Source organism: Oryctolagus cuniculus, chromosome 11 (assembly GCF_964237555.1).
Source record: "Oryctolagus cuniculus chromosome 11, mOryCun1.1, whole genome shotgun sequence".
NCBI classification, from domain to species: domain Eukaryota; kingdom Metazoa; phylum Chordata; class Mammalia; order Lagomorpha; family Leporidae; genus Oryctolagus; species Oryctolagus cuniculus.
Genome location: NC_091442.1, coordinates 119,912,284 through 119,934,466, shown reverse-complemented (window position 1 = coordinate 119,934,466; position 22,183 = coordinate 119,912,284). Strand labels below are relative to the sequence as shown.

Here is a 22,183-nt window from a genome sequence, read left to right as displayed (position 1 = left end):
ACGGCCAGCGCCTGCGAACCAACCCTAGGTGGTGACGCTCCTGCTGGAGGCGGGCGTGGGCACCCGTGTTCTGGCTGAACGACAGCTGACCAGGCACAGGGCCCGCCCGCGCACGGCACGGCACGGCTCCCTCGGGAAGCGGCCGGCCCTGCCGAGCGCCCACCGGGAAAAGCTCTCGGGAGCGCATCGATACCCTGATTCCAGTCCGTAAGAAATCACTTATGGATAGTTTAATAACAGACGAACATTTAAAAATCTTCCCCAAAACGTCACTCAAGCGGGCTTTACGCAGTGGTTCTCGGGGGGAGAACACGGTTTGACACTGAACGTTCCAAGGTTTATTGGCTTATCAATCCTCTCACGCGGTCTGAAGTGATGGCTACTGTGAGGAGCGGAGCAGGCGGCGCCGGGGGCGGGGCGGCCGGGCTCAGGCGTCCTTCTTCTCCAGCAGAAGCCGGTGCAGTTCGTCGGCGTCCTCGCTCGTCTTCACCCGGATCAGCATGGTGGCCGGCGTGCTGGCGCTCTTCGCGTCCAGGGGCGGGTTGGGGATGCAGACGATCAGCACGTTGTTTTTCCCGGTCCGGCTGCAGGGCATGTTGGGTGGAACCAGCACATTCAGCAGTATGTTGCCTGCAGAGACGACAACGCGCATCAAAACGGCACCGGCACAGCGGGAGCAGGTCCTCAGCGGGCCACCCGGCTCCTGCTGCCACCTCGGCACACCTAGGCGCGGAGCCTCCGGAGTCTCCACACCAGGCCCTGGGCTTCCAGGGCACAGATGGCGGCTGCGGCGGCCAGAGCCCTGGGGGAGCGGCCTCCTGCGACCCCTCCCTCACTGCGCGCCTGCGGCAGAGCACAGGGTCGCGGGCCGGCACCTCCGTCCTGGGGCCCAGCACGGCTCACAAGGCCGCAGGGAGATCACCGGGTGCCACTGCCCACAGGCCAAGCGCACGGGAGCTAAGAATGCGCCCTCCCCCGGGTGTCTTCGGGCACACGGAGGAGTCCGCTACCCTGCTGACTTCACCTCCAGCCTGCGGCGCCGCCCCCAGCACTTCCTCTCTGGGGACGGTTTCCAGGGTCACACGCCGGGCAGGGAGGGGTGGACAGCCATGTGCCAGTGACCACTAGCCATTTAAAAAGGACTCCCGTCAATGGTTCACTCCTCTTGGTGTGCATTAAACCCCTGACCTACTCTGCCAGCTCACGTTTAACAAAAGGGGACTGAGAGTTGTCCTGGAGACAGCAAGGATGACCTTGGCCTCGACGACCGCTCAACACAGCCGTGAGTGCACCGGGCCCGTCCTCGCACACCCACCTAGGTTGGTGTCGGCCCGCACCAGCAGCTGTGTCTTCTGATTGGCTGTGGGCTTCAGATGCAGCGTGCCCACACCCTTCTCCTTAAACTCATTGTCTTTCTTGTAAAATAGTTTACACCTGTGGAGAAAGAGCGTCGGCGTGAGGAGCCACTCAGCACCAAAGCACGTCACACGGTCCTGCAGCGGCCACCAGGCGCTCCTGGGGACACGCTGGGGACACGCTGGAACGTTCCAGAATGACTGGCTCTGGGACGAAGCGAGAAGCCCTGGCCAGGTGTTGCACAGCCTCTCCCATCCTCTCAGAGCGGAGCCCACAAAGCTCCCGCAAGGACGTCTTAAAACCATCCTCCCTCCAGCACGCCCGGGCACAGCCAGACGCGGCACGCCTCCCCGCTGCTGCTCTGGCCCTGGTGAGCTGGAACAGGCGCTCTGTGCGCCTCTCCCCCAGCCCACTGTCGTCCCTCCGTGGAACTTCCTAATTCCCAAGGCACCTTCAGTGCTGATGTCCCCTCATGCTGACAGGGTCCCGTGAGCCAGAGCCGTCAAGTGGCTCCGAGCACCCACAGCATTTCCTTGGGGTGTAATTCACAAAAACACCAGATGCTCCTCTGATTGATGCTAATTAGAAAAAATCAGTCACTCCTTCATGTCATCTCTATCATCAAACTTTTTTTTTTTTTTGACAGTGAGAGACAGAAAGGTCTTCCTTCCGTTGCTTCACTCCCCAGATGGCTGCAACAGTCGGAGCTGTGCTGATCTGGAGCCAGGAGCTCCTTCTGGGTCTCCCATGTGGGTGCAGGGCCCAAGGACTTGGGCCACCCTCTAGTGCTTTCCCAGGCCACAAGCAGAGAGCTGGATCAGAAGTGGAGCAGCCGGGACTAGAACTGGCGCCCGTATGGATGCTGACAATGCCAAGCAGCGACTTCACCTGCTACGCCAGAACGTCGGCCCCGATACATTAAAACAACAACAGTGGTCTGGGCTGATTTCCTCTGTGGAGATGAGGTCATTCAACTTTCTTTCAGGGATTCTTCTGAGACCAGCAGCTCTCCACAGCGCAGCAGAGGATGGCTCAAGTGCTTGGGCCCCTGCTCCCATGTGGGAGACCCGGATGGGGCTCTCAGCTCCTGGCTTCAGCCTGGCCCAGTCCCTGCCGCTGCAGCCATTGGGGAGTGACCCAGCAGGCTTAAGAATCCTGTCTCTCTCTCTCTAACTCTGCCTTTCAAAAGTGAAAAATAAGTCTTATAAAACCAAATCTTGAAACCGCTAACAGGTGATTTTCTTTGTGGGGGTAGTGGGGGGAGGAGGACAGGATGAGATAAAATGAGGCTGAGGGGAAGACCACACCCCCTCGAGCAGGAAACGGCCAGCTGTGCCCAGCACCTTTCTGACCTGGTGTGTGTCAATGACAGGCCAGGAACTGCCGCACAGCGGGCCCCGGGACAGAGGGGACCCCGCTACCCATGCTTTGGTCCAGTGGCCCGCCCGTCTCTGCAAACATCCCCCGGAGCTCCTGGTGGTCTGGTTGTCACTTACTTTTTGGAGTAAAAGGCATCTTCCTCCTTTACTTCAGTAACTACTACTTTGGGCGGCTCATCATTCTCTTCTTCATCTCCTTTTTTGAAAACAATGCAAGCTCGGTGAGAGTCACAGCAACAACTTGAGAAAGTGACAGACCCTTGTCACCCACCACCCCAACCTCAGTCTGGAACATTCCAGCCTGAAGATGCACACCCGATTTGGGCTGCAGGCACTGGACATTATTTTGTGAAAAATAAAAATGACTTAACATGGAAACATCTTTGTGCATTCTAAAATAACTTTCAATTTGTAGAGATACTAGAACAGGCACCAGTACTGTGGTGCAGCGGGTAGTTACTGCCTGTGACGCTGCCATCCCATACAGGCATGGTTTGAATCCCAGGTGCCCCACTTCTATGTACCCTTTTTTTTTTTTTTGACAGGCAGAGTGGACAGTGAGAGAGAGAGAAAGGTCTTCCTTCCGTTGGTTCACCAGCCTGGCCCAGCCCTGGCTGTTGCAGTCACCTGGAGGCTGACCCAGCAGATGGAAGATCCTTCTCTAACCCTGGTGAGAGGAAGGAGAGAGACAGAGGGAAGAAACAACGCTCATGCTTCTGACGCTGATGGAAGAACTCGATGCTCAATTATGTGCGTTCCAGTTACCCACTGGAGAAGTAACTGAGTCTCCGATGGCCTGCCAACGCCTCCAAACGCTCCCATGGCTGTATCTCATCATGCTGAGGAATGGCCACTATCAGCAACGGCCAAAGACGGGGCACGTTTCCCACAGGGCAAACTGGCAAGAGCACCGTTCCAGAGCCAAGTGCGAGCAGCTTCAGCTTTGTGTGGACGGACAAGGCCCACTGCTCTGGCCCCACGCTGCCGGCCCTGACCAAGCTGGCAGCACCTTCACTCACCGCAGGCAGCCACGGGGGCGCTACGATATCAAAATAAACACAAACAGGAAGCATCCTCTTGAAGAGAAAGCCAAGTGCACCCTGGGATTCAGATTCTGAGGTGCTGCTCCAGGGCCGGAGCTCTCAGCTCCCCAGGCCTCTGGAGTGAGTGCTCCAGGCCGGCCCCAGCATGGGTGTGACAACCGAGAGGTGAGAGGTGTGTGTGTGTGTGTCCCTGACTGGCAGAGGACCAAAGTCCACTTCCATCTGTGTAGCAGGGCAGAGAGCAAACACAGGAGAGACCCTTACTCTGTCCTTGCCGTGAGGACCCTTGGCTGAGGACACACTTGCAACTTTTCCTTAAGGCTTATTTACTTATTTCAAAGGCACAATTACAGAGAGAAAGACTGCGCCTCCATCCACTGGTTCACTCTCCAAATGGCCACAAAAGCCACGGCTGGGCCAGGCTGAGGCTAGAGCACAGGTTCAGCAGGGTCTCCGACATGGGTGCAGAGACCCGAGCACCCACCCTCCACTGCTCTGCCAGGAGCATTAGCAGGGAGCTGGACTGGAAGTGGAGCAGCCGGGACTCAAACCAGTGCCCACGTGGGATGCTGGGGTAACAGATGGAGGCCACAGCGCCAGCCCTAAGTCAGTAACTCGAGAGGTTTACTTTCAGTTTCTTAGATGTGGGGTGTCTCCCCAGACATTTGTCCACACGACCAAGCCATGGTATTATGACCTAGCCCAACTTTTTCAGAGTTAAGAACACAGGGAGTGGAGGCGCTGGGACTAAGGTCCAGCCTTCTGCCTGGCGTGGAGCTCAGACGCTACAGAGTGGACAGTCACACAGACACCATCAAGACCCGTCTGGGAAGGTGGGCTCCGTTCAGACCTGTAGGAGACACACTCCTCATCTGCTCTCTATGGCTTGGAAAAGCTTATCTTGTTAATTTACAGTGGAGAGCTATTCTGCCATGTGACTCTGTCCACAAGCACATCTCCTGAACACAAATCAATGCAATGGGTATCTGATGCTTTTCCATAAAATACAATTTTCAAAAACCGTTAATTCACTTTATAATAATCAAACCTACAGGGCTGGCACTGTGGTGTACTGGGTAAAGCTGCCGCCTGCAATGCCAGCATCCCATTGGGTGCCAGTTCAAGTCCCGGCTGCTCCACTTCTGATCCAGCTCTCTGCTATGGCCTGGGAAAGCAGTGGAAGATGGCCCAAGTGCTTGGGCCCCTGCACCCACGTGGGAGACCCGGAAGGAGCTCCTGGCTGGCTCCTGGCTTCGGATCAGCGCAGCTCCGGCCTTCGTAGCCAACTGGGGAGTGAACCAGCGGACGGAAGAGCTCTCTCTCTCTCTGCCTCTCCTTTCTCTGTGTAACTCTTTCAAATAAATAAATAAATAAATCTTAAAAAAAAAAAGCTACATGTCTGGTACTTTTCAAAGTCATTTTTAAGCCTTCTGACGTTACAAAACAGGGCTTCCTCCACTGTATGAATAAGGGAACGGAGGCTGAGCACACGGAGCTCAGTCACCACAGGGGCCAGACAACCCAGTCAAGTCTGGGCTTTTCCTGCAGAACAGAGAGACTCAGACATAAACCTCGGGTGACACTCTGTGTTTACCTTTGCTTTCATTACTGCCACCTTCTGCTTGGCTCTCTAACGTTTTAGTGGAAAATGGTGAAGCAGCTGGTTTACTCTGGGTACCATCTTTGCTGAACAAACTGGAGTTTCCAGGGGAAAATGAAAATCCAGTCAGGGGACCAGAGCTCAAGGAGCCCAAAACAGAGCTATCAACTTTCTTGCCAAAACTAAACGAGGCACTTGTCGCTGCCAGTGGCGTCTCCACCTTCTTCTCAGACGTGACCTCCGTCTTCTTGTCAGACGAATCCTCAATTTTGTTGCCAGGAAACAAAAATGTGGATTCTTGCCCTGCGTTTGTTGAATCAAACAGGGAAGGAGGCTGCGTTTCAGCCGACATTCTGTTCATTTCATTTTCGGAATTACTACCGCCACGCTGCTGTTCAATATTTGCTAAGTATTTCTCGTAGTCTTTGAAGATGGGGCTCAGGTCACAGAGCGGGTTTGTGTTCACGTGCTTCACTATCCAATCCCGAACGGAGCAGTTGAGGGCCGCCAGCTGCTTGTGGTACGCGCTCGCCGCGAGGCCGGAGGGCAGCTGCGGGCTGTCGCCATTCGTTTTGGGATTTGCGATCTTCTTATCCAGCAAGGCAGTAGGGCCATTTGCAGTCACAGAACCTACGGAAATTAAAGTTTGAAGAATTTATTTTGAAGGGATTTAATTAAACCATCTGGACTTTATGCTATGCTGTCTTCCTACTTTCTATTTTTGTCAATTTTTGCAATAATGCAAGAAATACATGTTCAAAAAGCAGCAGTATGAACTGATGGTCATAAAGCAAACCACTTTACGGCAGCACGGCATCCACTGCACGGCAGAATGATGCCTCTTGGTTGTAACGATCTTCTCCTCCAACAAGCAGACCTAGTCTCAAGCCACTGTTAGAACAGCATAAAATACAAGCTCTAAAAGTTGTTGAGACACACTAAGGCAGCATTTATACATTAATTATATATTAACATATTAACAGAAAATGCTGTTTCAAAATCACACTAAACATGCTGCTTAAATCTAACGGTACACTGCTCGGAATACAACTAACCTGAATTCGGCCAGTCAGGATCCCTGTAACATTTAACCTACGACGCGCATTCTCTGCTGCTAACCCCGAGAGACCTCAACTAACTTCCTCACAACAGGATGGGGCGGAGGGCGTCGGCACGGCCGCCACGCGCCCCGGGGACTCCTGCATCTCGTACCGCAGTGCCTGGTTGAGCCCCAGCTCTCCACCTGCTGACCCAGCTTCCTGGAGGCAGAGGCTGACGGCCCGAGTTCTTCGGTCACCTACCACCCATGCAGGAGACTGGCTTTGGCCTGGCCCATCTCCAGCTGTTGCAAGCATTTGGGGAATGAACCAGCTGATGGAAGATCTCTTTCAAGTTAATAAATAAATCTTAGAAAAAAAAAATTTTTTTTTGACAGGCAGAGTGGACAGTGAGAAAGAGAGACAGAGAGAAAGGTCTTCCTTTTGCCGCTGGTTCACCTCCAATGGCCGCCACAGCTGGCGCGCTGCGGCCGGCGCACCGCGCTGATTCGAAGGCAGGAGCCAGGTGCTTCTCCTGGTCTCCCGTGGGGTGCAGGGCCCAAGCACTTGGGCCATCCTCCACTGCCCTCCCGGGCCACAGCAGAGAGCTGGCCTGGAAGAGGGGCAACCGGGACAGAATCCGGCGCCCCGACCGGGACTAGAACCCGGTGTGCCGGCGCCGCAAGGCGGAGGATTAGCCTAGTGAGCCACAGCGCCGGCCTTAGAAAAATTTTAAACAGGGCCGGCATCCCGAATCAGAACGCAGACTTGAGTTCTGTTGCTCTGCTTCTGACCCACACCCTGTTAATGCACCTGGGAAAGCAGCAGAAGGCCCCAGTGCGGGGGTCCCTGCCATCCACGTGGGAGACCTGGTTCCAGCCTGGTCCAGCCCTTTGGGAGTGAAGCAGAGGACAGAAGACTCTCGCTGACTCCCCCTCTTACTCTGCGTTCCAAACAAATTAAACCAATCTTTGAAATAAAAGCCTGTGTTCTAGCCACATAACTCTAAGTAGCCAATATCCCCTGAGCTGTATCCCTTTCATTATTACTGTTTTTGCTTAGTCTCAGGACCAGAGTAAGTCCAAGAAAAAAACGTGCATGCAAAGTTGTTTCCAGAGACCAAATTTACAGACACGGCTGGGACAGGGCTGTCTACTTACCAAAGATCGCCTTGGGCTCTGCTGTCTTGGTGCCGGTGAGCGGAGGGGCACTTGTGCTGTTTCCATTGGACAGTCCTTCTAGGGGCTTCCCTCCAGGGCCTCCACCAAAGCCAGAAAACCCTCCTCCTCCAGAAGGCACCACCAAGCCTTTAAATCCTTTAAAGGCCCCTCCAGCATCTGGCTGGAATGGGAAGGGGAGCACACGTCAGCAAGTCTACACCATCACCCAATGAGTGACACTATTCCCCTGGCTAAACAGGATTTAGACTGAGTATGTGTCCTGCATTAGAAGGGTACCTTCTGGCACAAGCAGCCACAAGAAATGAGACACAAAGATTTTATTTTTATTTCTGTAACAGCTAGGGAAAACACTCAGAATTTATGGATACAGGCACTCTTAAAAACCCATTACCTGTGCATATCTAAGACATAGGAGATAAGAGACTAACATAAAGAGTCAAGCACACACCACCCAGATCAGTAACTGAGAACACTCGACACAGCTCAGCCCCTAATGGGAAACTTCTCATGGGCGCAGCAGACTGCCTAATGAGATCCGATACTCCACCATCCACGTTGCCTTCCAGTGGGACCACACACGCCACCATCCACCCCACCATCCGCCTCCCAGTGAGACCACACACCCCACCACCCACCCCACCATCGCCTCCCAGTGAGACCACACACCCCACCACCCACCCCACCATCCGCCTCCCAGTGAGACCACGCACGCCACCATCTATCCCACCATCTGCCTCCCAGTGAGACCACACACCCCACCATCCGCCTCCCAGTGAGACCACACACCCCACCATCAGCCTCCCAGTGAGACCACGCACGCCACCACCCACCCCACCATCCGCCTCCCAGTGAGACCACACACCCCACCACCCACCCCACCATGCGCCTCCCAGTGAGACCGCACACCCCACCATCCGCCTCCCAGTGAGACCACACACCCCACCATCCGCCTCCCAGTGAGACCGCACACCCCACCACCCACCCCACCATCCGCCTCCCATCCGCCTCCCAGTGAGACCGCACACCCCACCACCCACCCCACCATCCGCCTCCCAGTGAGACCACACACCCCACCACCCACCCCACCATCGCCTCCCAGTGAGACCGCACACCCCACCACCCACCCCACCATCCGCCTCCCAGTGAGACCACACACCCCGCCATCCATCCTCCGTGTCTCCCGATGACACTGCACACTCTGCCTTCCACCGCATCTCCTAAGAATGTCAGTGGCTTTCAGTCCACGCCAACTCCACCACGCTCAAATCTCAGATCTAATTCCTGCTAACTGGGCGAGCCAGGGAAACGTCACTCTCCCTCTTGCTGGTCTTTCTGGTAGGTTTCCTACTGCACTAGGCTTGCTCACACCTCCAACCCGACATGTTCTGGGAACGTCTGTGGTTACGCATGAAGTTCGAGCTGCTGCCGCTCAGGACTCTCTAGAGCAGGCTCCTCAGGTTACAGTGCTCATGGACGCACAATTCTTGTAAAATCTTTTCTTCATTCAAAGTAGTACTTACACCACAGAAGATACTCTGCCTCAAGCCAAACACCTGAGAGAGTTCACAAATCCCAAGTTCCCACACAAATGAACTACAACCATGACCTCACCAAAATTCAGTTAAACTGGAACCTCTTCCTAGAGCCAGTCTAAATATTATTAAGTGCCTTTCCAAACACACACAACTTTCAGTGACATCTACAGAATTTCAGACGTTCATTCAAAATTGAAACTCTTGGGGCCGGTGTCTTGGTGCGGAGGGTAAAGTTGCCACCTGCAACACCAGCACCCTGTATGGGCGCCATTCAAGTCCCAGATGCTTCACTCCCCAAACAGCACCCTGCTAATGCCCAGAGTCTAGACCTGCCACCCTGGGGGAGACCTGGAAGAAGCTCTTGGCTTAGGCATGGTCCAGCACCGGCCACTGCAGCCATCTGGGAGTGAACCAGTGGATGGAAGATCTCTGAATTTCAAACAAATCTTTTAAAAAACAAATCTATACACTATTGATTTCTATCATTTTTAAAAAGGTTTGTTTATTTATTTGAAAGTCATAGTTACAGAGAGGAGAGGTAGAGAGAGAGGTCTTCCATCTGGCTCACTCCCCAACTGGCTGCAACGGCCAGAGCTGTGCCGATCCAAAGCCAGGAGCCAGGAACTTCTTGCGGGTCTCCCACGCAGGTGCAGGGGCCCAAGCACTTGGGCCATCTTCTACTGCTTTCACAGGCCACAGCAGAGAGCTGGATTGGAAGTGGAGCAGCCGGGACTGGAACCGGCGCCCATATGGGATGCCAGTGCTTCAGGCCAGGGTGTTACCACTGCGCCACGGCGCCGGCCCCTGATTTCTATCATTTTAAAGAACGATTCGTGGACAGGCTGTCAAATGCAGCAGCCGAGGCCGCGCTGTGGCGTAGCAGGTAAAGCTGGCTGCTCCGGCAGCACTGGCGTCCTCTATGGGTGCCAGCTCGAGTCCCGGCTGCTCCACTTTCGATCCAGGTTCCTGTTAAATGTGCCCTGGGAAAGCAGCAGAAGACAACCCAAATACTTAGGCCCCTGCACCCATGTGGGAGACCCGAAGAAGCTCCTGGCTTCAGCCTGGCTCAGCCCTGGCTGTTGCAGCCCTTTAGGGGAGTGAACAAGCAGATGGGAAATTCTCTCTCTCTCTCTCCCTCTAACTTTGCCTTTCAAATAAGTAAAAAAAAAATTTTTTTTTTTTTGACAGGCAGAGTGGACAGTGAGAGAGACAGAGAAAAAGGTCTTCCTTTTCCGTTGGTTCACCCCCCAAGTGGCTGCTACGGCCAGTGCACTGCGCCGATCCGAAGCCAGGAGCCAGGTGCTTCCTCCTGGTCTCCCTTGCGGGTGCAGGGCCCAAGCACTTGGGCCATCCTCCACTGCCTTCCCGGGCCACAGCAGAGAGCTGGACTAGAAGAGGAGCAACCAGGACAGAATCCAGCGACCCAACTGGGACTAGAACCCGGGGTGCCAGCGCCACAGGTGGAGGATTAGCCTATTGAGCCGCGGCATCGGCCATAAATAAATCTTAAAAAAAAAAAAAATTGCTACTAGTAAACTGGCTCTAGAACCCCAAAATTCACAAGACTTCAGAAGGGGCCGGGACTGTGGCACAGCGGGTTAAAGTTGCGGCCTGCAATGCCAGCATCCCATATGGGTGCCGGTTTGAGTCCCAGCTGCTCCACTTCTGATCCAGCTCTCTGCTATAGCCTGGGAAAGCAGTGGAAGATGGCCCAAGTGCCTGGGCCCCTGCACCCACGTGGGAGACCTGGAAGATAAACTACTGGCTTTGGATAGGCTCAGCTCCAGCTATTGCGGCCATTTGGGGAGTGAACCAGCAGATGGAAGACCTCTCTCTCTCTCTAATTCTATCAAATAAGTAAAAATAAATCTTTAAAAAATAGAAAAATACTGTGAATGTGTATTTATTTCTCTTCATTAATAAACCTCCAGTGCCAAGCAGATCTGGTGAGTGAGCAAACAAATCCACTATTTGGGAAAAGTCACATTTTCCCATTTAAGTAAATGGCATGACGTTTAATTTTTCTTATTCTTTTTTTTTAAATTTATTTATTTTTTTTTACTTGTAAGTCACAGTTATGCAGAGAGAGAGGTCTTCCATCTGCTGGTTCACTCCCCAGATGGCTGCAACAGCCAGAGCTGCGCCGATCCAAAGCCAGAGCCAGGAGCTTCCTCTGGGTCTCCCACGTGGGTGCAGGGGCCCAAGCACTTCGGCCGTCTTCTGTTGCTTTCCCAGGCCACAGCAGGGAGCTGGATGGGAAGTGAAGTAGCTGGGATTCAAACTGGTGCCCATATGGGATGCTGCACTGCAGGTGTAGGCTTAACCCGCTGCGCCACAGTGCCGGCCCCTTAATTTTTCTTACATGTAAGTTCAGATGAGACTTGAGGCTGAAAGTAAGAGCTGACCTCACATGCGGATCTCAACCAGGCACGTGTTTCCCGCCCCCTGCAGTCCAAGGGCTCCTGCCTCCTCCTGCACTCAGCTCAGCTTCAGACTGCGCTCTCTGGGTCTCTCCGTGACCAACTCGCCTCTGGACCTGCCTTCCCTTGGCTCGTCTGCTCATACTCCGGCCACTGCTTCTCCCTCCTGACCACAGGCTCCTCCCCCGCACTGCCAAGGCTTTAACCCCGTTCAGGGACAGCTCCCACAGCTCCACACTGACACTCACCAACCAGTCATCAGAAAAACAAATTAAAAAAAAAAACCCAAAATCGGACTTCGAGACCCCTGCCGTACACTGCTGCGGTGACTCTGGTTAGCAAAGGCACTGGGACTTGAAAACTGTGAGGAGTTCAGTGTGTGAGGTCACACATGTTAACCAGCTCAACTCAGCCACCCCGCAACACACACTACTTTAAAATGTCATGTTGCACATCACACATACACACAATTTTTATGTAAAAAATAAAGAATATTTAGCCAAACCAACACCACCATTTTGCTTCAACAAAACATATATTAACACCGAACAATATGGAGACAGCACGGCCCTGTGAGGACCACCAGGATGCGTGAGGTCCTCATCTCTAGGCTGGTCCTGAGAAAAGCACACACGGTCACTTCACTCAGGACAGGCTGGCTCCTTGCCTCTCAGCAGTGCTGCCCCAGCCGACCGGAGGGCACGGCTCCAGAAAACAATGCAGCCCCACAGCGGGGGTGGCCAAGGCCCACGGAATCACGCGGTCTGGCCCCGCCGAGGCAGCCCCAGGCAGGACTGGAAATCCACTCCAGAGCAGGGGAAGCTTCAGCTGCTGATTCTGTGTGGCCGCAATGACGTTACAAATATCCAACAGGCCCCGGCAGAAGAGAGGTTCCCCACGCGGCTTAAAGCACGCGCTGACGCAGACAGCAGGTGCACGTATTGTATTAGCCATGACATCCCAAACACAGGAAAACGCCTGCAGGGAACCACTTGAGAACTGATTTGCTACATGACTGCGTATCTCTGCCCCAAATCACATAGCAAATATATGCTCCGAGAAATTTAAATGTATTTTTGCAGCATGAATTGTTATCTCATTAACATCGTAAATGCCATCATTTGAGTGATCTGCTAGTTAATTCTAGTGTGAATTTCCTGATTGCCTCCCCATATCCCCACTTACCCACTCTCCTCCCCTTTGCACCTTTTTAAAGCTTTGAAAAAAAATCAAAACTTCATTCTTAATTAAAAAAAAAAAAAATGAAAGAAACACTGAACCCTGCAGAATGTGTGCTCAACAAAGTTGACTACGAAGCTGCCAGCCAGGATACTCCAGCAGCTTCCCCTGCCTGACAAGACACGAGGCCCCCAGGGCCACATTCACAAGTCGGAGGGGAAGAGATCTTGGTGGGGACTGATGAATGCTGACCACCTGACTACAGCTCATCTGCTTCTGAGCACAGAAAGGAAACACCACTGTACACCGCACAGTACAATCACTGAGGACGACATGCACACATGTGTACACACACACACACACACAGCACCGCGCATGCTGGACACCGGACGCGCCAGGGAGTGCACTCAGATGTTCTGACCCCTACCTGACACCAGGTCTCCTGCCTTTTGTATTGCTCTGCCCGTTTGCCTCTTCATATCTGATTCGTCTACACTAATCCCACTTCCTCAAATCATCAGCTGTTTCTGGGTTTCCATGATCCACACAGGAGTTAACTACTCCGAAAGCCCTCGGGGCCGTGACTGCTGCCTGGGTGGCAGTGCCCTGGACTCAGCAACCACGCTAGTGTTAACAGCAGAAGCTGCGAGAAAGCACTCACTTCAAATCCAACATTTCTACGCTTTGCTTTCTTTATGGCTCTGTTCTTCAAGACTTCCTCACTGGCCACTGAGAACGTCCCCACCTGTAAGAAGGCACAAATTAAGCACTGGAAAGATAAAGCCAAGATTAAATGCTGAACCAAAAAGCAAACATCTAATTATTATTTGTTGGGTTTTAAAATATCGTCAACACTGCAAACAAAAACCGTGGGGAAAGCTCACAGGGCAGTGTGGGGCACTGCGGCTACTCGGCTGCTCGGGACGCCTGCGCCATGTCAGAGCTCCAGTTCAAGTCCCAGCTGCTCCACTTCTGATCCAGATTCCTGCGAATGCCCCTGAGAAGGTAGCGGATGATGGCTCAAGGACTTGGGTCCCTGCCACCCGTTTGGGAGACTGGGATGGAGTTCCTGGCTCTGGGCTCTGCCTGGCCATTTCCAGCTGTTGCAGCCCCGAGGAGAGTAAACCAGTGGAGGGAAGATTTGTCTCCCCCTCTCCCTGTGTTATGCTGCCTTTCAAAAAAATAAAAAATAAAAAAAAAAGCTTAACTATATTATCTTGTAGATTCTCATTCTAGTTAGGCAATCATGACTCTTCCAGATTCTGCTAACCCAGCCTTCAACCCCACTCCAGATGAGCACCACACAGAAGGTTGGAAAAGCTACAGGCAGTAAAAACTTAGGTACAAAAATGTTCATGACCAGTCCTACAACTATCTTGTGCATATTCTGAGGCATTAATGAAGTTGACAGAAAACTTGGCTGTAGGAAGCGCAGGCTGTTACCTGACACTGGAAGGTGCTGGAAGACCACCAGCAGTTGACCACGTAAACTGACACTCAGATGCCTGGATCTACTTTCACTACTACACTGTCAAAAATAACGTATGTTTTTAAAAGACTGCATTTACTTATTTGAAAGGCGTACTTACAGAGAAAGAGGGAGAACAGAGAGATCCCCCACCCACTGGTTCACTCCCTAAATGCCCCCAAAAGCCAGGACTAGGTCAGCCCAAAGCTAGGAGCCTGCAACTCCAGCCAGGACTCCCACATGGGACGCAGGGGCCCGAGCATTTGGGCCATTTTCCGCTGCTTTCCCAGGCGCATCAGCAGGGAACGAGATCAGAAGTGAAGCAGTCAGGACTCAAACCAGCGTTCACATGGACTGGTGTAGCAGGTGGCGGCTTAACCCGCTGCACCACAACGGCGGCCCCAAAAATAACTTTTGTATGTAACACACACGTTGTTTTTTAAGAGGGCTGCCCAACTTACCAGTTGTCCCAAAGGCCATAAGGCACTTACACCTCTAAGTGACCTGTGTGGAAAACCACTACTCTTCCACAGTACGCTAAAAGCACTGGGGTCTATGATCAGAAATTAGCTGAAAAGGGTTGGAGTTACTTCAATCCTTCTTTTATCCTGTAAAGTTGAAACAAAATTATGCCCTGTACAAAAATTCTCACCTATTGCTATTCAGGTCATGTTGAACTTAAAGGGACCCCTACACCCACAAATGAACCCATCTCACAATTGCCCCAAGTTAAAAATCACCCTTCCACACGCTCATTTCACTAGAACCTGTTCATTCCTGACCATCGCCACATCACAGCAAAGCACTATGGGAGTCTAGCTCTTACTCTCGTATGTGTGCTTCACACTAGGATAAATTCTGTCCCTATTAGCACAGCTACCGGGGAGTCTCTTAAGAGCTACTGTAAGGGGAGATCTAAGAGACGGTGACGGTGTGTGGCTTTCCTGGAGTGCTGTGCTGAACTCATGACTGCATCACCGGGACACTGGTCCTTTAGGGGAACCATTTTTTACCTCTTCAGCTTCATCCTCTTGATCCCAATTCCTGTCTGTCAATTCCTTCTCGGCAATTCTTTTGGCCATTTTTTGGATCCTAAATTATAGAAAAGAGAAGTAAAAAGTTCACTTTTCTAAACCAGACAAAACTCCTACAAAATTTTTAAAATGGGCTGATACAAAATGAGAGAAGCATCACCAACGCTGGTGTACAAAGCTTTACCGAGAACCACGCAACACTGTAGGGCTGTGTCACAAACCCAGCAACGGATCAGTCCCAGAGCCGGCGGGAGGTTCCTAGGTCTTGGCACTCTATCTGAACACCACCACACCACCTCTGTCCAGAAGAACTGAAGTGGAACGCTGGCTGATTTTCTAAAATCTGAACTCTAGCCCTCTGTACTACACTTGTACAAAGACAACCAGTAAGTCCTTAACTTATTCCATGCAAACCACACTTTGTCTTGCCATAAGACATATTCTTTTAAAGATGACCCATTAACGTTTATCCTCAATTAAGAATTTTAATAATGCATTGGAAATGCCCCCATAACACACATCCTTTTCTTCAGGGATGATTGATAGAAACAAGTATTTCCCAAGATAGATCACTTAATTGCCCTCAAGTGCACACAGTGAAGACGCCATTTACAAGTATGATGGATGTGTTAGCATTCCGAGAGCTTCAACAGCCATCAGATGACTCTAAAATGTCCACGGGAGGGGCTGCCACTGTGGCGCAGCAGGTCACGCTGCTGCCTGCGGCACCAGCACCGCGCAGGAGCGCCAGCTCAGTCCTGCTGCTCCACTTCCAATCCAGCTCCCGCTACAGCTGTGTCCCTGCAGTCCAGAGGGGAGAGCGGAACGGAGTTCCGGGCTCCTGGCTTTGGCCGGGCTCAGCCCTGGCCGCTGTGGCCACTTGGAGAGTGAGCCAGCAGATGAAGCTTTGATGTTAGGGAACGGGGCAGTATCATCTCCACAGTGGATTCAAGCACCTGTCCACAGAGGTGTCTACATCCATCCCCTAAAGTCTGCAATTTATTGCCTACTCCTAGTACCAAGTTCTTTATTAAACAACCAAAACTACCATTAAAAAAAGTGAGTTTTAAGCATTACGCAGGCTTTTTCACAAACTCACCACAAAATATTCTTTTCCATTTCCTCTGTCCTGGGCCCCTGCCAGGGCTCCTTAAACCGCTGACTCCTTCCTGGCCGGCTCTCCCCACTGGCGTCTGCCCTCGACATCACAACCCACCAAACTTATGTAACACGACCTGTTCTGGAGAGCGAACTCCAGCCGACGACAGTCCAAAGCCCTCCAAAACCTCATCCCGCAGAGCCACCACGGGGCTCTCAGCTCTCAGTGTACCCTGAGAATCTTTGCCATTTCTTTCTGTAATAACTTCTGACGGGCCGGCACTGTGGCATAGCAGGTTAAGCCTCCCCGTGGTGCCGGCATCCCACAGGGGGCACTGGTTGGTGCCCTGGCTGCTCCTCTTCTGATCCAGCTCTCTGCTTATGGCCTGGGAAAGCAGTGGAAGATGGCCCAAGTGCTTGGGGCCCTGCACCAGCGTGGGAGACCTGGAGGAAGCGCCTGGCTTCAGATAGGCCCAGTGCCAGCAGCTGTGGCCACGTAGAGTTAACCAGCAGATGGAAGATCTCTCGTTCTATATCTGTTTGTAACCCTCCCAAATAAATAAATCTTAAAAAAAAAATTTGACTACAGAATAAATGATTCTAAAATATACAGGGGATGTAATAAATTCACTTTCCAGCCAGTACCTAGGAATTCTTTTTAATGCCACCCTAAAAACACATGGTCAAGTTCTGCTGTTCATGCTTGTCACACAAACAAAAACAAATGCAGCAGCAGACATAATTCCTTGCTGACCTGTTCCGAGACACAGGTCTACTTAAGCAAGCACTCTCCTGGCCATTAACCAAGACCTCCACCAGAGGGCAGGAGAGGGAGAAGCTGGAAGGGTCGGTCCCGCTTGCTATTACGGTTAGCGCGGCAGGCAGAAGGGGGTCGAGCTGAGAGCGCTGACAAAGCAGAACTTTTCCCTTCCACCTGGGACCCACAACGCGTCCGAACATAATCGCGATCAATGCAGCTGCTTCCATTTTCTAAAATATCTGTCAAGCCGTGGATCGCTGATGCGTTCCAAATGCCCAGACCGGCCCGGCCCACAGCAGGCACTATCTCGGCTGCTCAATCAGTGACCTGGACTAAGACCTATTTCAGAAACACCGCAAGGGGCCGGCAGGTAAAACCGCAGCCTGCAGGGTCGGCACCCCACCTGGGCGCCGGTTTGAGCACCGCTGCTCCTCTTCCCATCCAGCTCCCTGCTCCGGTCTGGGACAGCAGTGGAGGATGGCCCAAGTGCCTGGGCCCCTGCACCCGCGTGGGGGACCCGGAAGAGGCTCCTGACTCCTGGCTCCAGCTTAGCTCCTGCCACTCTCTGTAACTACTTCAGTTAAATAAAAATAAATCTTTGGAAAGAAAAAAAACACTACAAGGTGCTGGCATTCCACTTCTGTTTTCCAGCTGTGAGGCCTGGGCGTGGGAATTTTTGACTCAGGTTCTTTACCTGATCAAATTAACAGGAAGTTATGAGGGATGGATGAGATGAAAGAAAAAGCTTAGTTAGAAAAGCTCCTGGAGCCAGGGAAGAGCTCGTACTTGTAAGGACAAAGCGTGGGGGCCGGCGCCCGGCACAGCAGGTGAAGCGCCTCTTCTGAGCCGGCTCCCTGCTAGCACCCGGGTGCTGGGCCCCTGCACCCACGTGGGAGACCCGGAAGAAGCTGCTGGCTCAGGACCGCCCAGCTCTGGCCTCTGGGGCCATCTGGGACGTGAACCGGAGATGGAAGATCGCTGTCTCTCCCCCTCTCTTTAACTCTGGCTTCCAAGTAAAAATAATCTTAACCCGAATTTTGCTTCCCAGCCTGACGCTTTTGGGTGACGCAGCCGGAAGAAGCGGGCAATCCCGCAACAGGCCTGCACACCAGGTGCCTTCCGGCCACCGCTATTTTTTGGTTTCAAAAACGTTTGCCCAGGTACGACAGACTCCGAGACATGAAGCCGCGTCCACGGTAACTGGGAAAAGTCCTGTGGTCGCCCCTCCCGGAGCAGCCCTGCCCGTGGAGCCGGGCTCGCGAGGTGCCCGCAGCGTGGCAGGGACAGAGGTGCCGGGCAGAACCCAGACTCGGAACCGCCTCCCCGCGGAAGTCCGGCCCGGGCACGCAGCCCACAGCAGCAAAGGATGGGGCTGGAACACCCGGGACCCCGGCCCTCAGCGGGAGGGGGACGGCGAGGCCCCGCGCCCGAGCCCACCGCGCAGCCCCGGCCCGCTCCGCCTGCCCACCGGCGTCCTCCTACCTCCGCGGGGACCCCGCGCCCCAAGCCCACCGCGCAGCCCCGGCCCGCTCCGCCTGCCCACCGGCGCTCTCCTACCTCCGCGGGGACCCCGCGCCCCAAGCCCACCGCGCAGCCCCGGCCCGCTCCGCCTGCCCACCGGCGCCCTCCTACCTCCGCGGGGGCCGCGGGGATCCCGCGCCCGAGCCCAGCGCGCAGCCCCGGCGCCCCCGAGCCGGCCCTGCGCCCCAAGCCCACCGCGCAGCCGGCGCCCTCCTACCTCCGCCGGGGCCCGCGCCCGAGCCCACCCCGCAGCCCCGCGCCCGAGCCCACCGGCGCCCTCCTGCCTCCGCCGGGGCCCGCTCCGCCTGCCCACCCCGCAGCCGGCCCTGCGCCCCGAGCCCACCCCGCAGCCCCGCGCCCGAGCCCACCCCGCAGCCGGCCCTGCGCCCCGAGCCCACCGCGCAGCCCCGCGCCCGAGCCCACCCCGCAGCCGGCCCTGCGCCCCGAGCCCACCCCGCAGCCGGCCCTGCGCCCCGAGCCCACACCGCAGCCCCGCGCCCGAGCCCACCCCGCAGCCGGCCCTGCGCCCCGAGCCCACCGCGCAGCCCCGCGCCCCGAGCCCACCGCGCAGCCGGCCCCGCGCCCGAGCCCACCCCGCAGCCGGCCCCGCGCCCGAGCCCACCCCGCAGCCGGCCCTGCGCCCCGAGCCCACCGCGCAGCCCCGCGCCCCGAGCCCACCCCGCAGCTGGCGCCCTCCTGCCTCCTGCCTCCGCGGGGGCCGCGCCCGGGCGGGCCGCACTCACGCCGGGCGCGGGCGCCGGCCCCGAGAGGCGGCTTCACAAACAGCCCCGGCCGCGTCGCCGCTGCCACCCGCCCCTCCCTGCGCGGCTGCCGCCCGACGCCCCCTCCTCAGGCCGCCCCGCGGCCCCCCGCCCCCGCTCCGCACCTCGCCGGCGGCCGCCGCGGCTCCCGCTGGGTCGTGGGCGCGGCGCGGAGCGGGGCCGAGGTCGCGGTCGCTGCGCCCGGTCGCTTCCGGTGCGCTGGGAGCCTCGGAGGACTTCGTGGTCAGCAAGCCGGCAGCCCAACACCATGTCCCCCGGGGGCCTCGCCTCTCCGCGCTCCGCAGCGAGGGGACAGCCGTCTCTTCAGCCCGAGACCGCCGGGATCACAGCCCCCAACGCGCCCCGGGACGCCATCTTGTAACTCGAATCTACCCCTCAAAACCAATTCGAAAAAAATGAAAGAAACGCCCGCGTCCGGCTAGTGCGCAAGCGCACGGGCGCCTCCGCCAACAGTTCCTCCTTCGCCGGCCTGCGGTTGGGGGGTTGGGGCGCCGCAGGGCGCATGCGCACAGCTCCCTGGAAACCGTCCGCCGGAGGAACGCGCCCGCCCCACGCATGCGCGCCGCCTCAGCCGCGGAACCCGCGCCCGCGTCCTCGGGTCACGTGTCGCCCGGCGCTTGAGGCCGGCTGGCCTGACGCGCTCGCTGCTGAGGTGCCGGCCGGGCTGGCGCTTCCGGAGTGGCTCGAGAGCGCGTGGTCAGTCACTGGCGGGAGCGAGGCCCGTGGAGCTCCCGCGTGGGGGGCTGGCGGGCGCGGGGAGCCGGCCGCGGCCACTTCACGGCTGGCGCGGGCCTGGGGCTTCGTACCCCCGCCTGCGGCGCCCTCCGTGGTGGGGCGGCCCGGGGGCGTTGGGTCGGGGGGTGAGCTTGCGGGGCGGCGCGGCCGTTGTCGGCCCCCGCCCTCGGCAGGAAGGCCGTCTGGGATCAGGCCCGCGTCAAGATTCGTTTATTTTAAAGAGTGACGCCCAGAGAGGTCTTCGTCCGCCGGGTCACTCCGCAGGTGGCCGCAGCGGCCGGAGCTGAGCCGATCCGGGGCCAGGAGCTTCTTCGGGGTCTCCCCGGGGTGGGGGGGTGGGCAGGGGTCCGAGGACTCGGGCCGTGGCAGAGCACTGGATCGGCAGAGGAGTGCCCATGTGGGATGCCGGCGGGTTAACCCACGGCACTACGCCCCCCCCCCTTTTTTTTTGCTAACAGAATTCACAGGGCAGACCCTTCAGGATGTTGTAGAACCCATCGCAGCCATCCCCCTGTGGTGGCTGAGCGGGGCGGAGCCCAGGGCTCGTCCCAGCCCGGCGTCGCCTTGCGCGCGCTGCGTGAACGACGCTGAGTGCCCGCTGTTGGAAGCTGCACGGGGCGCCGCAGAGCCACGGCTGTGCCCTCGCCTCGCGGTCCTCCACCTGGTCCTCCACCTCAGTGCCTGTCAGCAGCCCTCGTCGCACCTCCGCCCCACGCCCGGCCTCCCTCCTGCTTCTCTACGTCCTCATCCTCGCCCCGTCTGGTAGCCATCCCGCTTTCTTCCTGTATTTCAGCCACTAGGATCCCTAGAACTGCCCTTAGTGGGCAGTAGGCACTCACCTGTCCACCACACGGGTCAACCCTTCTCTTCATTGAGACAAACGTCGCATTCCAAGTTCCTTTCTAACGAGTGACTTGTGGATCTTTGTTTGATTCTGTGTGAGGCTCAATCATCCCAGCTGTTTTTAGTGCTTGCTTACAAATTGGATGATGATTTTCAACTTAAATAGATGTAATCACTAGTCAGCTTGCTTTATGGTCTCTAGGTTGTTACCCATGTAAGAGACAGCTAACAGTAAGGGTGTTTTTTTTTTTAAGGTTTATTTATTTGAAAGGCAGAGCTACACACAGAGAGAGAGAGGTCTTCCATCTGCTGGTTCACTCCCCAAATGGCTGCAACGGCTGGAGTTGAGCCGATCTGAAGCCAGGAGCTTCTTCCAGGTCTCCCACGCAGGTGCAAGGGCCCAGGCACTTGGGCCGTCCTCTACTGCTCTTCCAGGCCATGGCAGAGAGCTGGATCGGAAGTGGCACAGCCAGGACTCTAACCGGCACCCATTTGGATGCCAGCACTACAGGCGGTGGCTTTACACCACAGCGATGGCCTTGTACAGTAAGATTTTTATTTTCAGCATTGAAATGTGGCTTGGTTAAAATCACAACTTTTATTAGAGTAATACAATATTTATCTTGTAAGAGTAAGCAAAAAAACCACATTTAGTTATTTGCTCCTAGTAGCATGAAGTAATTGATGCCTTTTCTAATGCAAATGAAAGATCTGTGCATATAATAGCGCTGTAGCTGGTGTGGATGGATTTCCCTGCCTGCTGAATGTCAGCTGGCGGCGACTGGGGGAGGAGGCCGTTTGCAGGCCAGCAGCTACCTCCATGGAACAAGTTCTTTGTTCCTCGTCTCATGAAACAGGTCCTCCAAGGGTATTAGCCAGTTTTTTCCCCTGAAATTGCTTTTCAAGAGTCTCCTTTATTTTGCTCGACTCTTGAGAGCCAGAGGATTTTTCTGGTTGCTAAGCTGAGTGGTTTTCATACTTCCATTCAGATAAATGGCGAGGCGTGTGGCTTTACCCACTTTGCCCAGTTCCACCTGCCTGCATGGGGATGTGATCTTGCTAGAATTCCATGACAGGAGCCGCCAGTTTCAAGTTCAAGTCCTGTGTGTCTCAGATAATCCAGGTGAGCTCAGCGTGACCTAGTAAAGAATGCAGCGTAAGATCCGTGAATTCTGGCAGCCGAGTTCTGGCCTTTGTTTTGGGAAGGCTCGA

The 22,183-nt window shown here is 55.2% G+C and overlaps 1 protein-coding gene across 1 annotated transcript; it reads right to left on the bottom strand.

The window, feature by feature from the left end:
* Window positions 1–215: 215 nt before the first annotated feature.
* On the bottom strand, window positions 216–19,767 carry NUP50 (nucleoporin 50). Its single transcript, XM_051840572.2, has 8 exons — window positions 19,498–19,767; window positions 15,212–15,290; window positions 13,392–13,475; window positions 7,576–7,756; window positions 5,373–6,008; window positions 2,853–2,931; window positions 1,316–1,434; window positions 216–630 (listed from the first exon to the last, which is right to left on the bottom strand). The coding sequence occupies exons 2-8, from the start codon at window positions 15,278–15,280 to the stop codon at window positions 428–430; spliced, it is 1,371 nt and encodes a 456-aa protein (XP_051696532.1). The 5' UTR covers window positions 15,281–15,290; window positions 19,498–19,767; the 3' UTR covers window positions 216–427.
* Between the last annotated feature and the right edge of the window lie 2,416 nt (window positions 19,768–22,183).

Excerpts from the sequence above, each read along its gene's own strand:
- NUP50 (XM_051840572.2), bottom strand. The coding sequence starts at position 15,280 with ATGGCCAAAAGAATTGCCGAGAAGGAATTGACAGACAGGAATTGGGAT. Across the intron at positions 7,757-13,391 it reads GTAGAAATGTTGGATTTGAA|CCAGATGCTGGAGGGGCCTT; the intron begins GTGAGTGCTTTC and ends TTCCCATTCCAG. Across the intron at positions 2,932-5,372 it reads TGGCAGTAATGAAAGCAAAG|GAGATGAAGAAGAGAATGAT; the intron begins GTAAACACAGAG and ends TTTTCAAAAAAG.